This window comes from Lepus europaeus, chromosome 18, assembly GCF_033115175.1.
Source record: "Lepus europaeus isolate LE1 chromosome 18, mLepTim1.pri, whole genome shotgun sequence".
Taxonomy (NCBI): Eukaryota; Metazoa; Chordata; class Mammalia; order Lagomorpha; family Leporidae; genus Lepus; species Lepus europaeus.
This window is the reverse complement of record NC_084844.1, coordinates 48,875,045-48,897,866: the sequence shown is the minus strand read 5'-3', so window position 1 is coordinate 48,897,866 and position 22,822 is coordinate 48,875,045. Positions and strand designations below refer to the sequence as shown.

The window sequence follows — 22,822 nt, the reverse complement described above, 5'->3', positions numbered from 1 at the left end:
GCGTCAGAAGTAGAGCAGCTGGGACTAGAACTGGCTCATGTTGGATGCTGGCATCCCAGGTGGCGACTTTGACCCACTGCACCAAAATGTTGGCCCACAAGATTTCTTTTTAAAGAATGTGGCCAGCGCCATGGCTCAACAGGCTAATCCTCCGCCTTGCGGCACCGGCACACCGGGTTCTAGTCCCGGTTGGGGAGCCGGATTCTGTCCTGGTTGCCCCTCTTCCAGGCCAGCTCTCTGCTGTGGCCAGGGAGTGCAGAGGAGGATGGCCCAAGTCCTTGGGCCCTGCACCCCATGGGAGACCAGGATAAGCACCTGGCTCCTGCCGTCGGATCAGCGCGGTGCGCCGGCCGCAGCGTGCCTACTGTGGCGGCCATTGGAGGATGAACCAACGGCAAAAGGAAGACCTTTCTCTCTGTCTCTCTCTCTCACTGTCTACTCTGCCTGTCTAAAAAAAAAAAAAAAAAAATGTAAAGAATGTATTTATTTATTAGAAAGACTGAGAGTGAGAGAGAGGGATCATATCTGCTGGTTTACTTCCTAAATGCCTGCAATAGCCAGGACTGTACCAGGACCAGAGTAGGAGCCAAGGATGCAATGCAAGTCCCCTGCTGGGTAGCTAGAACCCAATCACATGAGCCATCACTGGTGCTTCTCAGGGTCACATTAGAAGGAAACTGGAATTGGGAGCAGAGACTCTTAACCACGGTGCCAAACACCGATGTTTTCATTAGAGTGTATAGTTTGTGATGTCAGTGCTGAGTTCTGCCCCGCAGGCGTCCTGAAGAGCGCCATCACACACACCCAGGTGCCCCTCTTCTGTGTGCATGTTGACTGCTCCTTGTGAGGAAGCACGGGCCAGAACAACTCACCCTGAGGGCTGTCACGTGTGTGGCACTGTTTCTTCCATTATTTCTTTTCAAGGAGATCTCTTCGCTGCCACGTTCCTCATTAAGAGTGGGGCCCTTGTCAATGCGGCTACGTTGGGTGCCCAGGAGACACCGTTGCACCTTGTGGCGTTGTACAGCTCAAAGAAACACTCAGCAGGTGTGATGTCTGAGATGGCGCAGATTGCTGAGGCCCTCCTGCAGGCTGGGGCCAACCCCAATATGCAGGACAGCAAAGGCAGGTAAGTTTGGGAGCAGGTAGTGTGTGCACATGGGGCGGTTCCCAGAGGGTTATTTTACAGTGCCACATAATTGGCACTCAGGGACTTCATACTCTTCAGTTTGTCATTATTCAGTCTGATTTTTTTTTAGAGATTTTATTAATTATTTGAGAGGTAGAGTTATAGACAGTGAAAGGGAGAGACAGACAGAAAGGTCTTCCTTCCGTTGGCTCATTCTCCAAATGGCCGCAATGACCAGAGCTGTACCAGTCTGAAGCCAGGAGCTTTTTCTGGGTCTCCTACGTGGGAGCAGGGGCCCAAGGACTTGCGCCATCTTCTACTGCTTTCCCAGGCCACAGCAGAGAGCTGGATTGGAAGAGGAGCAGCCAAGACACAAATGGGTCTTGAATGGGTACCCATATGGGATGCCAGCACTGCAGGCCAGGGCATTAACCCACTGCACCACGGCACTGGCCCCTCAGTCTGATTTTTATTGAAGTCAGAAATACAGATTTGCCATGTGAATGAGTGTCACGATTAATTCCAGCAGCATCATAGTAAACGTTTCCACCCCGAGTGACTAAAATCTGTGAATTTGTAAGTATCTTCTATTGTCCTTGTGCAGAAGGAACCAGAATGACCATCTGGTCCAACTCCTCCCAGGTGACCTTATTCCTGTATCTCTTCAAACTTGGAGAGTTTGAAGAAGAGGTGCACACTAACCCATATTTCAGAAACCGGCAGCATTCCATCCATTGCTTTACTCCCCAAATGCTTGCAACAGCCAAGACTGAAGCCAGGAGCTGAAGCCAGGAGCTGAGAACTCAACCCCGGTCTGCCCTGTGGGTGGCAAGGACCCAAATGACTTGACCCATCACTGCTGCCTCCTGGCGGGAAGCTGGAGCCAGGAATTGAACGGAGGCATTCCTGTATGGCACCGGACATTTTTTTTAAAAGACTTATTTATTTATTTGAAAGGCAGAGTTACAGAGAGTCAGAAAGAGAGAGAGGTCTTCCATCCACTGGTTTACTCCCCAAATGGCCGCAACAGCCAGTGCTGGACCTATCCAAAGCCAGGAGCTTCTTCCGGGTCTCTCCTAGGTGCAGGGGCCCAAGCACTTGGGCCATCTTCTACTGCTTTCCCAGGCCATAGCAGAGAGCTGGATTGGAAGTGGAGCAGCTGGGTCTTGAATGGGTACCCATATGGGATGCCAGCACTGCAGGTGGCGACTTCACCCACTAAGCCACAGCGCTGACCCCCGTGGGACCAGGCATCTTAACTTCTAGGGCAGATGCCCACCCCAGTACTCCTACTTTTGTTGACCATATCACAGCCCTTCAGGTGTTTTACAGTGTATATTGGTTCCTTTTGCACCTTCCTAGAAACATTTAGCTAAATATTGTTTGTGATTTAGAATCTAAGAAAGGGCTGCCTATCTTTGAGACAACACTTAAGCCACCCGAATTGGCCGGCGCCGCGGCTCACTAGGCTAATCCTCCGCCTGTAGCGCCGGCACCCCGGGTTCTAATCCTGGTCGGGGTGCTGGATTCTGTCCCAGTTGCCCCTCTTCCAGTCCAGCTCTCTGCTATGGCCCGGGAAGGCCGTGGAGGATGGCCCAGGTCCTTGGGCCCTGCACCTGCTTGGGAGACCAGGAGAGACACCTGGCTCCTGGCTTCAGATCAGCACGGTGTGCCTGCCGCAGCGGCCATTGGAAGGTGAACCAATGACAAAAAGGAAGACCTCTCTCTGTCTCTCTCTCTCACTGTCCACTCTGCCTGTCAAAAAAAAAAAAAAGTGGGACCCACTTATCTTAGCAGCTCAGTATTTATGCCTTTGAAAACCCTGTCAGAAAATAGATTTCTGTGAAAATAGGAAAATGGATCTGTGTGATGGATAAAGGACTTAAGTAATATCTTTGTGGACTCTTAAAATCATGTGCTCGTTACCTTATTTCTCAAAATAATTGCCTCCATTTCCTGCCAGTTGATTCTTTGATTTTTTTCCAACCTGAGAACTGTGACAGCGCGTTCTCCCGAGGCAGACGCCAAGCTGGGGCCCTGCTCTGCATGGCCGTCTCCTTCAGGGCACTCTAGTGCTAAGTAGAAGCAGCGATAGTGTGCACCTTAATGAGTTCTTAACCGTTGCTGCTCTGTGTGTTGAGTATAATAGGAAATTTAGGGGAAGAAGAATTTCAGAATTGGCAACAGGTAGGTGAAAAAAACAAATGGGCATGCCTGTGGTAGCAACTTGTTTTTTTGTGTTTTTTTTTTTAAAGATTTATTTTATTTATTTGAAAGAGTTACAGATAGAAGTGGAGATAGAGAGACATAGATCTTCCATCCATTGGTTCACTCCCCAGATGGCTGCAACAGCCGGAGCTCCGCCAATCCGAAGCCTGGAGCCAGGAGCTTCTTCTGGGTCTCCCAAATGGGTGCAGGGGCCCAAGGTCTTGGGCCATATTCCACTGCTTTCCCAGGCCATAGCAGAGAGCTGGATCGGAAGAGAAGCAGCTGGGACTAGAACCAGCACCCATTTGGGATGCTGGCGCTTCAGTTCAGGGTGTTAACCCACCTGCGCCACAGAGCCAGCCCCGCAACTTGGTTTTACAGTTAGCAGATCGACATTCAGTAAAGGATCAGAATTGAATTGGAGACTGATGTATCTTCTCTTTTCATTCTTGTCCTTCTTGGCCGCTGATATATGGCAACACATAAGCAAGTCTGTTGTCTCGTTTGGATGCTGTGGTTTTGGAAAATTGTGGCAGAAATGTGGAATTTCTTGTTGCTGGTGATTCTGCCCTGTGCGATGGGCGGCCCAGAGCTGGGCCTACCTGCGCTGACCCCTCTTCTTTTCATCCCACAGGACTCCTTTACACCTGTCCATCATGGCCAGGAACGAACACGTGTTCAGTCAGCTGCTGCTGTGTAAACAGTACGTAGGGCCGCCCGGAGGATGGGAGAGCAAGGGCGGGGGGTTATGAGTGAAAAATAATTCTTTTAAAATACCTTCTACTGTTACAAGTTTTAATAAGTAGAAGTAACATACATTTGTCAGTCAAGACATGCAAATCAAGAGTGAGGCTCTTGGCATACAGAGTAGCTGAAAATCACGTTTGCACTTGTGCTGCCTTCTTGTTTCAGATTAGACTTGGAGCTCAAAGACCATGAGGGCAGCACAGCCCTGTGGCTGGCGGTACAGTCCATCACCATGTCCTCCGACCAGTCTGTAAACCCCTTTGAAGACCTGCCCGTGGTCAACGGGACTTCCTTTGATGAGAACAGCTTTGCCGCCAGACTCATTCAGCGTGGCAGCAACACTGACGCCCCTGATGCCATGACAGGTAAAGCAGAGCCGAGCCCTGAGAGAGGAGCTGAAGTCCCGCGGTTCCATGAAATGCTGTGTCAGTTTTTTTCTTTAAAGATTTATTTATTTGAAAGACAGACAGAGAAAGAAATAGAAAAAGAGATCCCTTTGCTGATCCTGGACCTCCCAGTCAGGTTTCCCACGTGGTTGTAGGGGCCCAAGGACTTGGCCTGTCATCAGTTGCCTTCCCAGGTGCTTCAGAAGGAAGCTGAATCAGAAATGGAGCATCTGGGACGCGAAAAGGCACTTGCATGTGGGCGGCCTGTCCCACTGAGTAAATGTTCTTCCCAAAACTTTACAAAGTCAGTGGCACACTACCACATGAATTATTCAGTACTTAATTTTAAATAAGCATATTGATTGTATTTTTTTTAAAATCATGTGCTTCAGGGGTCAGAGTTGTACAGCAGGTTAAAACGCTGCCTGCAGTGCCAGCATCCCATATGCATGCTGCTTCATGTCCCAGCTGCTCCACTTCTGATCCAGCTCCCTGCTAGTGTACCTGGGAAAGCAGTGGAAGACGGCCAGAATACTTGGGCCCCTGTTACCCATGTGGGAGATCCAGATGGAGTTATAGCCTCCTGGCTTCGGTCTGGCCCAGCCCTAGCTGTTGCAACCATTTGGAAAGTGAACCTGGGGATGGAAGTTCTCTTTCTCTCTGTCTTTCCCTTTGTGTCTCTCTGCCTTTCAAATAAATAAAAATGTTTTAAAAAATTAAAAAATAAAAGTTCATCAAGTGATAACTTCTTTAAGGTTAGTTGCAGTGTGGAATCCGAAACCATGTTAGTGATCGATCTGCTTGGATATTGAAATTTGTCAGTGTTTACGGACTTGTCCATTTCCCTTGCTTATCTCCATCAATTTTACGTTACTTTCTTTTAGTTTGAGTTGTTAACTACATACAGACTTGGAATTGTTCATTTTTTCCAGTTTATTCCATTTTTCACTTTACATGTAGCACCCTAGTCCACTGGTTCTTGGCAGCTCACTCATGTGTAGTGATCACAGGTTGTCTGTTCTGTTGGGAGAACAAGAACAACTGCAGTCGTGTGCACGCTGGGATGGCTACGTGAGTGACGACGGGGCTCTGGCGAGCGGCCTCTGGACGTCAGTGACGGTCAGCTAGGAGGGGGACAGAGGAAAACAGGGTGTAAACAGCGCACCCCATTTCCTCGGCTTCTTTTTAGTCCTGGTGTTTTTTTCGTTTGGGTTTCCACATTGTGTAGCTACAGAACGTGAGATTTTATATTCATTTTTGAAAATGGGTTTCAAAAGACTGAGAAACATGGTTCCAGGGCTAAAGCCATTTTAAGAGAAGAGAGAAAAAGATAGTATTTTTCTTTCCAAGATTTTAATTTAGAAAAGGTGACAGCAGGAAGCACAATGTTTCTAAGCTGAGAACAAATGTGATAAAAGTGAGGTCTGCAGGGGTCATTTTCAGTAGAACTCAGCTTACAGTGTCTTCAAAATGGTCCTCTGGCCCAGTGGTTCTCAGCAAGGGACAGCTCTCCCCACCTGAACCCCCCCTCCCCCAGGACATTTGGCAGCATCTGTCGACATTCTGATTGTCGTAAGTTCAGAGGGCAAAAATGAGGCGTGCGGTCAAGCGTATAGCATGCAGGACAGACTGCCGCAGCAGAACTATCCCATCCATAATGCAGTAGCAGCCCTCCTTTGCTGCTGTCTTGCTCTCTCCATACCCCAGCAAGGAGGCATAATTCTGGTGCTGACTGGCCAGTGGCTCTTCGAACTCAGGTCTTCCCCAGTCTCTTTGTCCGTGGACAGACAGGCTGGTGTGGACTGAAATGATAGTGGCCATCCGGTCATCTGGGGTGGCCTTCCGTAGTCAGATAGTGGGAGGGGCAGGTGTTGTGTAATGTGGAACTTGATTTTCATGCACATAGAAGAATGAATTTGCCTGTTTTCCTCTAGGAAATTGTTTACTACAGCGGGCAGCTGGAGCAGGAAATGAGGCCGCAGCTCTTTTCCTGGCAACTAATGGTGCCCATGTCAACCACAGAAACAAGTGGGTAAGTACGACAGGGCAGCTGTGGGAAGTGGTTTTGGTCTAGGAAGAAATGGGAGCAGTGGCTATGTAGGGAAAGAATGGAATGGATTCTTTTTTTTTTTTTTTTTCAATTTTTGTCACACTGTGTATGTATGTATGTATTTATTTTAAAGATTTATTTATTTATTTATTTGAAAGAGTTACACAGAGAGAGGAGAGGCAGAGAGAGAGAGAGAGAGAGAGAGAGAAGTCTTCCATCCACTGGGTCACTCCTCAGATGGCTGCAACAGCCAGAGCTGCGCCGATCTGAAGCCAGGAGCTTCTTCCGGGTCACCTGCGTGGAGGGGCCCAAGGACTTGGGCCATATTCCACTGCTTTCCCAGGCCATAGTAGAGAGCTGGATGGGAAGTGGAGCGGCTGGGTCTCGAACCGGTGCCCATATGGGATGCCAGCGCTTCAGGCCAGGGCGTTAACCCACTGCACCACAACGCCGGCTCCCTTGTGTGTATTTAAAACCAGAGTGGGACATTGTTTTGTGTACCCCAAAATACGGGTTGATCAGTTCATTCAGCAGCCGTTGCCTAAGTGCTTGTCCATCGGGCCTGTGGCTACATACTGTGCTCTGTACTCTGACAGAGATTAGCACATGTCTGTGAAAACCTGCCATCACAGGGCCCTGATTCTCCGTGACACCTTGCATTGCTGAAGTTTTCTTTTGTGGATGCTCATTACGTGTATCACAGCTACAAGGGAGACTGCAGGTGTTACCATCAAAAGTGTGGGGAGGGAGGTTAGGCTGGAAAGTATCATTATGCTCTTAAATCTGTATATATGGATCACATGAAATTAGCTCACCTTATATAAATAAAAAAGAAATTTTAAAAGTGTGGCCTTGACGTTGGCTGTGACTGGTTTACCAGGTGTCCCATTTCCTCGCTGTGTCCTTCTGCGAGTCCTTAACCTTTCTGAGCTTCAGTCCTGTCATCTGTAACATGAGGCTAATACTGATTTCATGAGGTACGCTTAAGATGAAAAGAAACGATAGATGTCAGTGCTTATTCGCGTAGTATTGGGACATTTGCTACTAAGTGATGGTGATTTGCAGGTTCTTTATTTTCAGATAGGGAGGATGTTCTTATCTGAAAGATCACTGATTTTTTTTATAATGACCTTGTGCTAGAGGCTTAAGGACATGATCCCTTTTTGGTTGTCACAGTGGATCTAGAGGCAACAGTGCTGTTAGGATTGAAGAGCCCTCTTCTTCAATTAGAAATCACCCTGAGAGGTCAGGAGACTCCCGACAGTGGAGCTGCTCCCTGGACGGTGGTGGGCAGGGCACTTGACGATGGGGGTGGTGTCTGGGATACCCACAATGTCTTGGAGAAGGCAGTGCCATCCTCTTCCACTGCTAAGTCCACTCGTCTGTCTCCTGCGTGGTCTACTGTCCAGCTAGAATCGTGGGCTACCGCCAACTGGTTCCTTTCTGGGTGCTCTACATCTTATCCCTCTCACATTCTCAGTAACTTTGTTCCACGGTTGTATGTGTCTTTTTCTTTCTCATTAATTTTTCCCATTATTCATTTGATAGTATAGAGACGTGCTCTGCTGTCTCCTGAGGTTAAAAAATCCTCCCTAGAGTTCGTATTATCTGTCAACTGGTTTTGTTTGTTGCTATTATACCCTTCACAGCAAAGCAAGGTGCAACTTGAGCTGTAGACGTGCAGGGTAGACCTGACATGAAAGCAGCTGAGAGCAGTGGTGAGGAAGGGCCAGAAATGTGGTATAAGATGTTTGGACTTGATTCTGTTGGAAGAGAAGATCCATGGGGGGCTTTGGGGCTGGAGACCTGGGCTTGTTGCCACTGGTGGAAGCCGTGGAGTAGAGAAGCACACCCAGTGAGAGAGAGTGTAGGAAAAAGCCCCAAGCGGGAGGATGAACTTGAGAGGGCTCTCACCACGAGAGGATGCAGCCCTGCTACGGGGAGGATGTGGTGTGGACGGAAGACTGCGTGTTGGGGTCGAGGAATGAAAGCACTGTTCTCAGGCCGGCGCCGTGGCTCAACAGGCTAATCTTCCGCCTTGCGGCGCCGGCACACCGGGTTCTAGTCCCGGTTGCCCCTCTTCCAGGCCAGCTCTCTGCTGTGGCCAGGGAGTGCAGTGGAGGATGGCCCAAGTGCTTGGGCCCTGCACCCCATGGGAGACCAGGAGAAGCACCTGGCTCCTGCCTTTGGATCAGCGCGGTGCGCCGGCCACAGTGCGTCGGCTGCAGCAGCCATTGGAGGGTGAACCAAAGGCAAAAAGGAAGACCTTTCTCTCTGTCTCTCTCTCTCACTGTCCACTCTGCCTGTCAAAAATAAAAAAAGAGAGCACTGTTCTCTCATAGTGGCAGGTCCCTCAGGTAGTGAGTGTTTGCCACTGGAAAATGAAGAGGCAGCAGTAAAAGCATGTTAGTGACATGGGTGTCAGGGGACACCTGCATTCTATATCAGTGCACGGGTTCAAGTCCCAGCTCCTCTGCCTCCTGTCCAGTTCCCTGCTAATGCACCTGGGAAGCAGCGGGTCGTGGTTCAAGTACTTGAGTTCCTGGCTCCTGGCTTTGGCTGTTACAGGCATTTAGGGAGTGAGCAGGTGGATGCAAGATAGCTCTCCCTCTATCTCTGTCACTCTGCTTTTCAAATAAATGTCTTGTTTTTGTTTTTGTTTTTTAAGATTTATTTCTTTCAAAGTCAGAGATCAAAGGACAAAGAGAGAGAGAGAGATCTTCCATCTGCTGGCTCTCTCCCTCAGACGTCTGCAGTGGCTGGGACAGGGCCAGGCTGAAGCCCAGAGCCAGGAGATTCTTTTGGATCTCCCATGTGGGTGCAGGGGCCCACGCAGTTGGGCCATCCTCAACTGCCTTCCCAGGCCATCAGCAGAAAGCTGGATTGGAAGTGGAGCAGCTGGGATTGGACCCAGTGCCCATGTGTCTTTTTTTGAGAAGTTAGTAATATGGAGAAACCTAGCTGACAAAGTTACAAGTGGTTCGCTCTGGGAAAGGAGAATTGTTTCTTAAGAAAAAGGAACTAGGATCTTGCTGTTTTTCACAATAAGAGCTGCTGACTTCCAGTGATAATGATGTATAACTTTGTTAAGAGCAAGATGCAGACCAGTATGTTCAGTTTGCTTCCATGTGTTTGGAAACTCATTTTATGTATATGTGTGTACCTACATACATGAACATACATGTGCATAGACATTTGTGTGTGTGTTTTTCTGTTAGTGTTATGTTGCTGGAGCAAAACATCAAACCAGTGTTAATGGTTCTTTGAGGGGAGGGGGATTTGAGTGTTTGAGAAGAGATCTAGCCCAGCGTGCTCAGATGGGGGCCATCTTTTCCACTCAGGGAGAAACCCCACTGCACACAGCGTGTCGGCACGGCCTGGCCAACCTCACTGCAGAGCTCCTGCAGCAAGGAGCCAACCCAAACCTGCAGACGGAGGAGGCCCTGCCTTTGCCAAAGGAGGCTGCGTCCCTGGCTGGCTCCGCAGACAGTGTCTCTCTGCAGACGCCGCTGCACATGGCAATTGCCTATAACCATCCGGATGTGGTATCCGTCATCCTGGAGCAGAAAGGTAGGTGGCCGGACGTGCTGCCCCGCAGTCTGATCCGTGACAGTGCTTTGGGGTAGTTAATTACAGAGTTGATGTTTCTCCCACTTGTGAGATTTAAATATATGTATATTTAAATATATATTTAAGTTTATTTATTCAAGAGACAATTACAATCAGAGAGCTCCCATTTGCTGGCTTAGTCTTGAATTGTTCCAGCTGTGGGGGCTGGGCCAGGCTGAAGCTGGCAGCCAGAACCCAGTCTGGCTCTTCTGTGTATGTGGCAAGAACCCAATTACTTGAGCTATCAGCACTGCCTCCAGGGTCTGCCTTAGCAGGAATCAGTCAGGAGCCAGAACTGCCTGTGGATTCCAGACACTCTTGATAGGGGACGTCAGTGTCTTAACTGGCACCTTAACCACTAGACAAAATGCCTTCCCTTACGGTTGAGCTGTATATAGCCAATTTCTTACACTACCCCCAATTCCCCCCATGCCCCCAAAAAATCTTCTTTCAGTCCCAACCAGAGAAGCATGTAATCGGGCTCTTCCTTCTGTGTTTCCCTGTATAGATGAGGCTTGCCCATTTCACCTGTTAGGTCAAGGTGTTAAAACCTTTGACTCTGCTCTCATATTTTGGCTGCGATAGCTGGTGCTGGGCCAGGCCAAAACCAGGAGCCTCTTTCAGGTCTCCTGTGTGGGTGCAAGGGCCCAAGCACCTGGGCCATCCTCCACTGCCTTCCTAGGTACACTAACAGGGAGCTGGATCAGAAGTGGAGCAGCCATGATTCAACCACTGCCCACATGGGATGCCAGTGCTGCTGCTGACGTCAGCTTAACCTGCTGTGCCTCAATGCTGACCCCAGAGTCAGTGTTTTAAAAAAATTTTCCCTCTAAGCCTTGTTCTAGAAATATCAGATTTGGGCTTCAACTTCTTATAAGGTTTGTCTGTTCTCTTTGTAGCAATGATCGCATTATAGGCAATTGACTTGAAACTGTGTTTGTTCTTATATGAATGCTTTAAGTATGATCCATGGAATGGTAAAATCAAGTGTCCCTTTTTCTTTTGAAAAAATGTAGCCAATGCCCTTCATGCCACCAACAACTTGCAAATTATTCCGGACTTCAGCCTCAAGGATTCCCGAGATCAGACTGTGCTGGGCTTGGCATTGTGGACTGGTAAGGCTCGCCCAGAGGCTGTTGATGTCTACAGTCAGACAGATCTCAGCAGAGCAGGCAGAGGGTGAGCCAGCAGGAGTGAGGGCAGGAGGGGCGGGGCGAATCACCTGCTTGTGAAATAAGTTTTGTGTTTGGGGCAGGCCTGTGCTGTCCAGGTTTTGAGGATTGGAAGGATCTGGCTGTGGTAGTAAGGTGTTGTGCACGTGCGAGGGGCTGAGCATGTGTTCACCAGGCCTTGTGTGTTTCCCAGGCATGCACACGATCGCAGCCCAGCTGCTGGGCTCCGGGGCTTCCATCAATGACAGCATGTCCAGTGGGCAGACCTTGCTGCACATGGCCATCCAGCGGCAGGACAGCAAAAGCGCACTCTTTCTCCTGGAGCATCAGGCGGATATAAACATCAGGTGGGTTGAGCCAGCACTGTGCACTGTAACACCAGATTACATCCAAATCCGGTGGTTGCAAAGCGTGGCCTTCCTGAAGCAAATAGTTTTGTTCCCTAATAAATAAAAGAATAGGTGTCAGCTTTGTGGTGCAGTGGGTTAATTCCTCACTTGTGTTGCTGGTATCCCCTACTGAAGCGCTGCTTTGAGTCCTGGCTGCTGCATTTCTAATCCAGCTCCCTGCTGGTGCACCTGGGAAAGCAGCAGAAGATGGCCAAGTGTTAGGACCCCTGCTGTGGGAGACCCAGATGGAGCTCTAGGTTCTTGGCTTCAGCCTGGACCGGACCAGCCCAGCTATTTTAGCCACCTAAGGAGTAACCAGTGGATGGCAGATTTTGTCTCTAGAAAGAGAGAGAGAGATAGAGCGTGCGCTGTATCACCTACCTTTCGAAAAAATAAACTTTTTAAAATCAGTTAAAGGGAGACAGTGACTCTGCAAACGCACAGATGCACTGTGGGAACTGCAGACTCAGTAACCTGTGGGCTGGAGAAGGGCCTGTGTTTTGCTCTTGTTATAGCCTCTCAGGACCAGTGCACAGTATTGCATAAAATTCAGTGCAGTCAATTTTTCGGTGGGAATTTCACTCACAGTGCAGAACATCCCAGCAAATAAGCTCCCAGGAAGGCTCGAGGATAGAAAAAGATACAGAATTAAATATTTTAAAAATTTATTATTTAATGAAAGGTAGAAAGATACCTTCCATCTGCTAGTTCAGTCCCCAATTGCACTAAATAGCCAGGGCTGCGACAGTTTGAAGCTGGGAGCCAGGAGCTCGGTGTGGGTCTCCCACTGGGTAGCATTGGCCACCGCCTGCTGCCTCCCGTGGTGTTACAGTCAGACAGATCTGGAAGCTGGAGTTGCAAGCAGAGGTGGAACTGTAACCCAGGCACTCCAGTATGAGATGCGGGCATCTGAAGTAGTATCTTAACTGCTGAACCAAATGCCTGGCCCCCAGAATTAAATTTTTATTGTGACTGTATTTTCGAAGGAGCTTGTCATTAGCTCCGAGCAAGCTGGAGTGAGTGAGGGAAGGGACTGTTGGTGAGTGGGAGGTGGGGTGGTATTTTATTAAGACGCTGTGTAATGCCAATGAGCTGTGTTCCTGTTAGAGTACAGCAGGCTGGGATGTTGGTTCATTCTCTTCTGGGGCCAGTCGGCAGGCATGGCTGTATTTTCTAAGGTAACAAAAGGGACAGATGCTGTCGACACATGTAACTTCCATGAGAAAATACTAATAACCATGAGTCAGGTATACAGAAGGGACATGGTGTAGCTGGGCTCCAGCTACAAACCTTGGTTTTGCTGGGTATGTCCTAACAGGACCCAGGATGGGGAGACAGCCCTTCAGCTGGCCATCAGAAATCAGCTTCCGCTCGTGGTCGATGCCATATGTACCCGAGGAGCCGACATGTCTGTGCCAGACGAGAAGGGGAACCCTCCGCTGTGGCTGGCGCTGGCAAATAACCTGGAGGACATTGCCTCCACTCTGGTGAGACAAGATTGGGACAGCCTCTGCTGCACGCAGGGATATTTTGTGTCAGAGATGGGTTTGCTGCCAAGCCAGCAATCACCGGAGCAGGAGCTTTGCCATGTGATAGACTGGGTCAAGGACGAGCATTGGAAAGTCGCGTTCAAGAAGCTTGGTCTTGGCCAGCACTTAGTTTTAGCATGTCTTTACCGAGAGCACGCCTGAGAAGGTAGAGAGCAGGGCCACTTCCTCAGGGGTCTTCTCCTGGGGGTTCACTTGACATAGGCTACCCTCCCCGTCACCACAGTGGTGATTCCCCAGCCTCAGGCTTGCACCTCTCAGGAGGCCCCCTGGAAGTCCTCTCCCAGCTCTCTGAAGAGCCTGCTGTGGAACGCTACAGCGTTTTGCATGTGGAGATCTTCCCCATTGCCATCAGGGTCCCAGGTGTATGTGTTACTGCGTGGACGCAGGCACCGGTCTAGAACGTGGCTCTGGAGGCAGATTCAACACACTTAGATTTCTCAAACCCGTCCCACGGGACCTGCTGCAAGAACTTACACACAGCAGATTTTACACAGGGGGTCTGTAAACGAATGAACAGTACCGATTCGAAGTCATTATCAGTTCATCACCAACCACATCTTGAAAGGGAGAGCTAATGTTGTACCTAGAGCTCAGACTTGGTTCAAAAACTAAAACAGAATCCACCTGTGCTTGGCCGTGTTTGTGAGTAGCACGTGTTCCTCTGCAGGTCAGACACGGCTGCGACGCCACGTGCTGGGGTCCGGGACCCAGTGGTTGCCTTCAGACGCTCCTGCACCGAGCCATCGATGAAAACAACGAGGCCACTGCCTGCTTTCTGATTCGCAGGTGCGAGCAGCCCAAGTGTCTCTTGAAATTTTCCTATTCATCTTATTGCAAACTGACTCTTCTTTGGTCTACTTCCAGCCTGGATGTGTCTGTACCTGGCTTTTTCATAATTTGGACTGTCTTGGGGTCACTGTTGTGTCATGTCCAGTCAGCAAGGCCCAGACTCACTTGTGAGGGGAGGCCCACAGCCCTGCACTAGACTACAAGTTGGCCGTCCTCCCTGGGCACCTGCACGGGCTCCTGTAGTCATTGAGAGTGGTTCACGCTGCAGCCGGGAGGCCGGGCCAGAGGAGACCAGATGCCCTTATGGGACCCCACCCGGGTGCACGAGCAGCGGCAGGCAGGGAGCCCCTCAAAGAAAGCGGGATTTGGGGGAAGTAAGGCTAAACAGGAAGACTTTACCTCAGTGTCTTCAAGCTTGAAAGCAGTGCAAATCTCCTGGGAACTTTTAACAGTTCTAACACGCAGTTTGCACCCAAGATGAGTGGCAGAAGAAGCTATGGCTGTGGGACCCAGATTCCAGTATTTGAAGCCAGGACCAAGAATAGCAGTCCCTAGCAGCAGCCGCTTTCTCGTTAGCTTGGATGAGGCTGATGCTTTGCGGTCAGCAGCATGCCCATCGGCCAGGCGGAAGCACGGCCGTCCGTTCATTCCCGTTCTTTTCAGTGGCTGTGACGTGAATAGCCCCAGACAGCCAGGTGCTAGTGGAGAAGGAGAAGAGGAGGCGCGAGATGGGCAAACCCCCTTGCATTTGGCAGCCTCTTGGGGGCTGGAAGAGACGGTGCAGTGCCTTCTGGAGTTTGGTGCCAATGTCAATGCGCAGGTACGTAGTTTATCTTTTCCAGGGAGGGAGTTGGTAACCCCAGAGTTAGGGAAGTCTCTATGGCATGGACCTTACAGAGTCTCTGGTCCCAGGCCTCTGCTGTACTGTGAATGGGGGCTTTGACACAGGAGGTGAAGTGACTTCCCGAGTCAGTGGCCTTCACGGTGATTGTAATGTCTTCAGATTGATTTCTTCTCTCTGCTTTTGTCCTTGCTACAGCATGAAGAAGATTCATTGTATCTGGTGCTTATTTTTTTTTTTTTAATTAATTAAACGACAGAGCAAGAGAGAGAGAGAGAGGAAAAAACAAAGAGATATTTCATCCGCTGGTTCACACCCAGATGGCCTCAACAGCCGGGTGTGGGCCAGTCCGATGCCAGGAGCCTGGAACCCCATCAGGGTCTCCCATGTGGGTGGAGGGGCCTAAGCATGTGGGCCAGCTTCCACTGCTTTCCCAGGCATAGTGTTAGGAAGCTGGCCCTCTGACATGGAGTGCTGACATTACAAGTGGCAGCTTAACCCACTGCACCCCAACACCAGCCCCTTACCTATTTGTCTTTACAGATTTCCATTGAGGGTTGGTTTAGTCCCACACTGAGTCCCTTGTTTAGGAAAATGTTCCAGTAACTCAGTTGAGCCCCGTGAGTTATGTTCCTTGATGCTTTTCAGTGTCCTGGTCTACGCAGGTTTCTGGGTGATGAGGAGTGTCTGAGCCGGAGCTCAGAGGCAGTGCAGGTCCTGCGGGCTGCCAGCACTGCGCAGTGACGAGGGGCTTCCAGTCTGCCCCGTGTCTGGCCGTTTCCCAAACGTTTCAAGTGCAGGGTGGCGGTGTGGATTCTCGTAACGGAGATTGATTTACAGAGTACCCCCTTTACATTTTCCCTGAAGTTCATCTTTCAGTTGGACGTTGAACTCTCTGGCTTGTCCCCGCAGGATGCAGAAGGAAGGACGCCTGTCCACGTGGCCATCAGCAACCAGCACAGCGTCATCATTCAGCTGTTGATTTCTCATCCTGACATCCACTTGAACGTCCGAGACAGACAGGGGCTGACCCCTTTCGCCTGTGCCATGACTTACAAGAACAACAAGGCAGCCGAGGCCATTCTCAAACGCGAGTCTGGGGCTGCTGAGCAGGTGAGGGCTGACGCCTGGCATCCTTCGCAGCAGACCGCGTCACGTGGAGCCGGAACCGGTGTCACCGGCTGCACGTCCTCCTGTCCCAAGGGCTCTGTTTCGAAATTACGCTCCCCTTTCCTGACATTTGGCCTCTCCGGACTCCTGACTGCCCTGCCTGTGGGCCAGTCCCTGGAGGATGAGGCGCTTAGGAGAGCGGGGAGGCTGCCAGTCTTGGCGGTGGGAGCTCTGGGGCTGGACCGCTTGAGTCTGTTCTTTGCTCTTGCTTGGTTCGTTAGTTGCTGTAGGCATGAATGTCTGGAAGATTGCAGTTGAACGCGAGTAGTTGTGTTGTGGGGTTGGGGCAACTTGCAAGTGTTTTCGGGAGGGAGGTTGCTCAGCTTAGCAGGCCCTGTGGTCCTTGTCCTTTGTCGTCCCTCCCCAGCTGCTGAATCCCATGGGGCCAGGCTGTGGGCGGCAGGAGGCAGTGACAGCTGTCTGAGGGAGCCAGGCAGACTGCAGGGTAGTGTCCGCCTCTGCCTGCTCCTGAGCAGCCCAGGCCCCAGGCAGGGCCTTCGTTTCCCTGTCTTCTCGTGGCTCTCCACATCTGGTTCCCTCTGTAGGACGATGCCAGGGCATCGGGTCGGGCAGGAGCACCTTCCCCGACCACACAGACGTGTTGGTGCTCACAGAGTGGGTCTGTTGTGTGTGTGCGAGGGGGTGACAGCTTGGGGGCGTCTACATCCTGACCTCCGCACTAGTCCCCGTGGCTTACAGGCGCCAGGAGGCGTGACCCAGCAGGAGCCCACTCGTTTTCCCACTTCTTGCCTTAGGTCGACAACAAGGGCCGGAATTTTCTTCACGTGGCGGTCCAGAACTCGGACATTGAGAGTGTCCTGTTCCTGATCAGCGTCCAGGCGAACGTGAATTCCAGAGTGCAGGATGCTTCCAAGTTGACCCCTTTACACCTGGCTGTCCAGGCGGGCTCAGAGATTATTGTCCGCAATTTGGTGAGTGACATCAGTATGGTTGCATGTTGCATGTGAACAGACCCTTGTGCAACTTGTGTGGACCTTCGCGCCACAGGTGTTCTGCCAGGTGCTGGGGAGTTAGGCCAGAGCACTCAGAACACGTGTGTCAGCAGTGGCGTGTCTTAGGTGCCCAGCAGGCACAGCTGGAGTCAGGCCAGGGCAGGTGGGAGACACAGGGAGCGGCGACCTCCTCCTGTCGTCTGCCTTCTCGCAGTCAGGCCCTCAGCCGGCACTCCAAGTGAGCTGTCTCCTGATTCTTAGCACCTTAGACAGGTCTAGGACATTTTTTCAAAGACTTTTAAATGAATTTATCTGAATGTCGGAGTAACAGAGAGAGAGAGACAGAGAGAGATCTTCGATCTGCCTGGCCGAGCCCCCTGCCCATTGCATCCATTCGGGAAGTGAGCCGGCAGATAGAAGATTCCTCCCCTCCCCTACCATGCCCCGTCTCCTCGCTCTGTAACTCTGCCTTTCAGACAAATAAATAAATCTTTCAAAACAATAAAAAGTGGATGATGAACTTGAAATGCTATGTGAAAAGACTAGATATTGTTTAAAAATCCTCTTGCCTTGCAGTCTGTAGCTCTTTGTGCTCTTTAAAAAAATAATATGAAACAGTACATGCCCATTGTGGACAAACTTAGAGCACAGAGCAGTACCACCCTCTCACCCCTGACTGTCCTCATGTGTGCCCTGGTGACAGAGCATCTGGGTACGCTCAGGCCGGCTAAGATGGCTGTCACCGCCAGTGTCATCCTGTGACCACTGTCACGGTTGTGGCCCACTGTTAACTGAAACACTGATGGGAAGCACACAACTGTTAAATTTTTAAACATCTTTGAAACCCGTGTCTGCTTCTCTATGTTCACATACCTATGTCTGTGTGTGTGTGTCTTGTGTGTGTGTGTGGGGGGGGACCTATCTCTAGCTGTCACCAAACCTTGTCTTTTTCTTTTTAGCTTACTGTACTGTTGATGTCTTTCCGTGGTAGTCCATGCATGTTTCTCCCCTTCCTGGCTTCGTGTTCTGTTGTCTGAGTGGTCGAGTCCTTCATCCCGCTGGCTTTCACGGTCACAAGCGTCACTGCCCGCGATGCAGTCGCTCACGCCGAAGCCGGTGAGCGGCTGGCTGTGCCCTCCACGGCTCTGCGAGGCTCCTTCTGCGCTGTCTCAGCCAGCAGAGTGGGGCCCCGCAAGGGGCGCCTTGATTTGCGAGAGAAGCAGCTCACGGAATGGACTTCAACAGCTTCTTGCAGGAGCCAAGGTGAATGAACTGAACAAGCACCGCCAGACCGCCCTCCACCTCGCCGCCCAGCAGGACCTGCCCACCATCTGCTCCGTGCTCCTGGAGAACGGAGTCGACTTCGCCGCCGTGGACGAGAACGGGAACAACGGTAACTCGCGGCCACGCCTCAGGCAGCCCCTGGCGCCGGGTGGGGCGCCCTGCGGCCTGCGTCTGCGGCCCTTTGGGAGACGGGCTCTTCCAGGAGCAGAGCTGCGCCGGGAGTGCCCTTGGCCGTGCAGGCAGCCTCTGCTCCTCAGGCAGCCTTCCAGCCCGATGCTGGCTTCTTGGGAGAGGCCGCCTGGCAAAGCAGAAAGCGGAGGCTCCTGCCGTTGGAGCCGCGCCTCCTGCTTGGGGAGTGGTGCACGCTGAGAAGCTCGGCCGCGCCAGCAAGCGGCCTTGCTGTTCGAGGGAGGTTTGGGAGGGCGAGCAGTGCTGGTTTTCCCACGTGTCCCTCTGAGCGTGCGCACTAAGAGGATTTACTCCCCAGCTCTTCATCTTGCTGTCACACACGGGCGGCTCAACAACATCCGGGTTCTCCTGACAGAGTGCACAGTGGATGCCGAAGCCTTTAATCTCAGGTGAGTGTGTCTGGTGCTGTGCGGGGACCAGGGCTGCACATCACCAGGCCTGTCGCCCAGAGCTGGCGGTTGCTGGTGCCTGTGTTAGCCCCAGGGGTGGGCTGCAAAACCCGCCACTACAGCACTTGACAAGCTCTCGGCACCCTGACCAGATCGCTTTTTAGGAATACCTCTGTGACCTGCTCTGTGTCCTTTCTTCCGGGTATGATGGCCATGGCAACATTTGCTGCGTATCCACTCAACTTTTGCAACTTGTTTAACAGAGGCCAGTCGCCGCTGCACATTTTGGGGCAATATGGCAAAGAAAACGCGGCAGCCATCTTTGATCTCTTCCTGGAGTGCATGCCCGAGTATCCTCTGGATAAGCCGGATGCAGAAGGAAACACAGGTACGGGATGAGGTGTCTCACTTGCGTGCCTTGCCTCCTGGAACAACAAGAGCCCGGGCACTTCTGTCATTATCTGAGAGCAGCCTGCTTAGTGTGTGTCTGTCATGGACTGGAATGGCTGAGCAGGGCCACCATGCACAGCATGCATTCAGTGCTACGCAGCCAGACCCATGTCCAAACAGGCCCGTCCCGCTGTTTTCAGCGCCCTCATCTGCCTTTCGTCTGGTCTCCTGGGGCCCTACCCAAGCTCCCAAATTCCAGCAGAGAAAACAGAATTGCCCCCCAGGGGAGTCGCAGGAGGGGCCGTGTTTCAGTGTGGGTTGACGTGCTTTGAAAAGGCGGCACGCTGCAGACACGGGCTGACCCCTGCTGAGGAGCCTGGCCGACCGGGCTCTTGGGATTCTGCTCTAGGTACCCACGGTCTCCATGCTCATTTGTGGAGCCTTCATTTTCTGGTTGGACACTCACACTAGCCCTGCAAGGGAAGCCATGTGCATAGCCGGGGCCTTGGTTTTCAGCATGGAAACCTGGTCTGTCTGGTCCCCAGCACCTGGTTCTCTCGGAGAGCCTTGGCTGCCACTGTCTTTGCATTCGTTCACCCTCAGGCCAGACCTGGCTTCCATGGCCTGCGGGAGACATGCAGCCACTACGGGACCAAGTATTTCATCAGCGAGTTCTTGGCCTTCATACACAAGCCTGCTTTTTAGTTGGCAGTGATGAACCCGAGCATCAGAGGAGTCAGCTCTGGGGGTGAGCTGCAGGGCCAGCACGCGTTGGGGGCATCACTTCCCAGGTGTTGGTAACCAGGCGGGAGAGGGCCGGGGCACCACGTTCGGGCTGGCCATTTGCCGAACTGGCTTCAGATGCCTGGTTCTGTCACACTGCAGCAGGGTGACGGGCTAAACTTTAACCTTCCCACGCCCGTTTCCTCATTTCATGGAATAATTACCTTCATCTTAGTGTGTCGTTTTGAGTTAAAATGGAAGATTTTAGGTAGAGGTTCTGGTAGGTGAGCGGTGGGGAGCCACGGTCGGCCGTAAGAAAGTAGGGAAGGCAGGGGGAGGGCCTGGCCAGAGCTTGGTTCCCGCTGGGCCTGCACCGTGCACTGGGGAGGCTGCACTGGGTGGAAGAACTTTCTGGAACGTGTTCCCTGCACTGTTATTTTCTCAGTGTACACAACTCACAGATCTTTAGACCAAGGTACACTGAGTAGGAAGAACTTCGTTTTCCTTTTATGCCAGAGGAAGGCAACTATGGAAACGGCCTCTCTCCCTCCGCGTCAGGTCCGCACCTCCGTTCTCTTGGAGCCACAGAGCTGCATGGGAAAGGGCGAGCCTGCTGCTCCAGCTCCCCCTGCTCGGGCCGGCACGCTGTGGTCCCCTGGGAGGGCTCTCCCACAGCCTCGGGGCCACGTCGCTAATGAGTGTTCTGCCTGGCGGCCCGCTTGGCAGGAAGTCGCCCCAGCTGTGGCTCTGTTTCGCAGTGCTCCTCTTAGCGTACATGAAGGGGAACGCCAACTTGTGCCGCGCCATCGTCCGGGCCGGGGCCCGCCTCGGGGTGAATAACAACCAGGGAGTCAACATTTTCAACTACCAGGTCGCCACCAAGCAGCTTCTGTTCCGACTGTTGGGTGAGTGGCCTGCCGCTGCCCTCGACGCACGCCTCCTTCCCTGCTAGTCGTCTGCATGTGTCTCCAGGCCCCATCACGGATGTGACAACGCTGGGAACGCGCAGACGGCCCCGGGCAGTGCCGGGCAGCCGCTCTGCGCAGACTCCAGAGCACTCTGCCTTGGGGCCCTTGTCAGCTTCTCATGCTCCCCGAACCTTCCAGAAATCCACAAGCTCCAAGCAGAGCACCTCAACCATGCCTTTGATGGATCCCGTCTGCAGCCTCCTAAATGACCTCCGCTTCACTTCCCGCCAGCCCCCCTTCTCCGCCACAGGCTCGAGTGCCCTGGTCTCTTCATTTATTTAAGATTCATTCATTCATTGATTCATTCATCTGAAAGGTAGAATAAGAAAGAGAACAGGGCTGGCGCCGCGGCTCACTAGGCTAATCCTCCACCTGAAGCGCCGGCACCCTGGGTTCTAGTCCCAGTCGGGGCGCCGGATTCTGTCCCGGTTGCCCCTCTTCCAGTCCAGCTCTCTGCTGTGGCCCGGGAGTGCAGTGGAGGATGGCCCAAGTCCTTGGGCCCTGCACCCGCATGGGAGACCAGGAGGAAGTACCTGGCTCCTGCCTTTGGATTGTGCAGCGTGCCGGCTGTAGCAGCCATTTGGGGTGTGAACCAACAGAAAAAGGAAGACCTTTCTCTCTGTCTCTCTCTCACTGTCTAACTCTGCCTGTCAAAAAAAAAAAAGAGAGAGAGAGAGAGAGAAAAAGAGAGCTTCCTTCTGTTCCGCTTGTTTGCTCCCCAGGTGGCCACAACGGCTGGGGCTGGGTCCGGCAGAAGCCAAGAGCCAGGAGCTCCATCTGGGTCTCCCACGTGGGTGGCAGGGGCCAAAGGGCCATTTTCGACTGCCTTCCCAGGCACATTAGCGGGGAGCTGGGTTGGAAGCATAGCAGCCACAACACGAACCCACACTCCGATATGGGATGCTAGCATCCGAGGAGGTAGCTTAACTCGCCATGCCCCTTGCCAGCCCCAATTGCCTCACTCTTGAGGATTTCATGTTTGCAAGTCTTCCCCCTCCCCACAGAAAGAATCCGAAGGCCTCAGGTACCTATGGCTGCCTGTGCCGTTTTGTCACCCAGGAAGACAAAAAGGCATAGAAATGAGTCAGAAACACACTGTAGCCAGGTGATCTTGTGCAGCTGGTTCGTGGTGGAGCCAGCATTAGCGCACAGGGCTCACAGTGCTGGTGGCACAGGTACGCACGCGTGGCTGAGACTCGCGCTGCCGTCCCGTGAGTTCATCTGCTTCCGCGCACAGAGGGTGAGAGCAGTGCCTGGCGGGCGGTCAGAGCTGAAACTGCACTGCTGGCCGCCGGCCGAGATGCGCAAGTACAGCTGCTCGCTGCAGCAGTTCTCGCCCTTCGTCTGTCCCGCTACAGGGCCTGCCACACACGCAGTTGCTCGCTGGGAGCCAGGGAGCCACCCGCGTCTCCTTCCTGCCCCCCGCCCCCTGCCTGCCTCACACATCCCACCCCTTGTTCAGTCACCTCGTCCTAAAGATCCTGCTGCTCGGCTTCTCGTCTTGGTCCCCTCCTCTGTGTTCCCTGGCCAGTCTTTCTGGCTGCGTGGTCTGCGCCCTCCAGCTGCCCCCCACTCTGTGAGGCCCCACACACTGCTGCTGCGCCCCCAACACGTCATTGCCTTCCTGCCTTGTCTGCGGGTGGCGCTGGCTCTTCACGGCCACCTTGCTGTTCTCCGTGAGCCAGCTCGAGTGCTCCCTCATCCCTCCTGGCGCTCTGGGCCGCCCTGCTCCCTCTGAGCTGTCTCGCCTGGTGCAGGCCGGCTGACAGGACCGGGCCCCTCCCGTGTGTTGCAGATATGCTGTCCAAGGAGCCTCCGTGGTGCGACGGCTCCAACTGCTACGAGTGCACCGCCAAGTTTGGAGTCACGACTCGCAAGCATCACTG

The 22,822-nt window shown here is 52.4% G+C and overlaps 1 protein-coding gene across 1 annotated transcript in view; it reads left to right on the top strand.

Moving 5' to 3' along the window:
• The window catches only part of ANKFY1 (ankyrin repeat and FYVE domain containing 1), a 76,856-nt gene that overhangs the window by 49,946 nt on the left and 4,088 nt on the right, over positions 1-22,822 (top strand). Inside the window, exons 8-24 of the mRNA XM_062216440.1 lie at positions 925-1,129; positions 3,972-4,040; positions 4,250-4,449; positions 6,405-6,502; positions 9,862-10,090; positions 11,146-11,244; positions 11,495-11,648; positions 13,009-13,177; positions 13,908-14,026; positions 14,693-14,849; positions 15,783-15,983; positions 16,796-16,972; positions 18,239-18,386; positions 18,765-18,855; positions 19,119-19,243; positions 20,727-20,873; positions 22,732-22,822. Of these exons, the coding sequence (XP_062072424.1) occupies positions 925-1,129; positions 3,972-4,040; positions 4,250-4,449; positions 6,405-6,502; positions 9,862-10,090; positions 11,146-11,244; positions 11,495-11,648; positions 13,009-13,177; positions 13,908-14,026; positions 14,693-14,849; positions 15,783-15,983; positions 16,796-16,972; positions 18,239-18,386; positions 18,765-18,855; positions 19,119-19,243; positions 20,727-20,873; positions 22,732-22,822 (2,479 nt within the window). The remainder of the gene's footprint in view (positions 1-924; positions 1,130-3,971; positions 4,041-4,249; positions 4,450-6,404; positions 6,503-9,861; positions 10,091-11,145; positions 11,245-11,494; positions 11,649-13,008; positions 13,178-13,907; positions 14,027-14,692; positions 14,850-15,782; positions 15,984-16,795; positions 16,973-18,238; positions 18,387-18,764; positions 18,856-19,118; positions 19,244-20,726; positions 20,874-22,731) is intronic.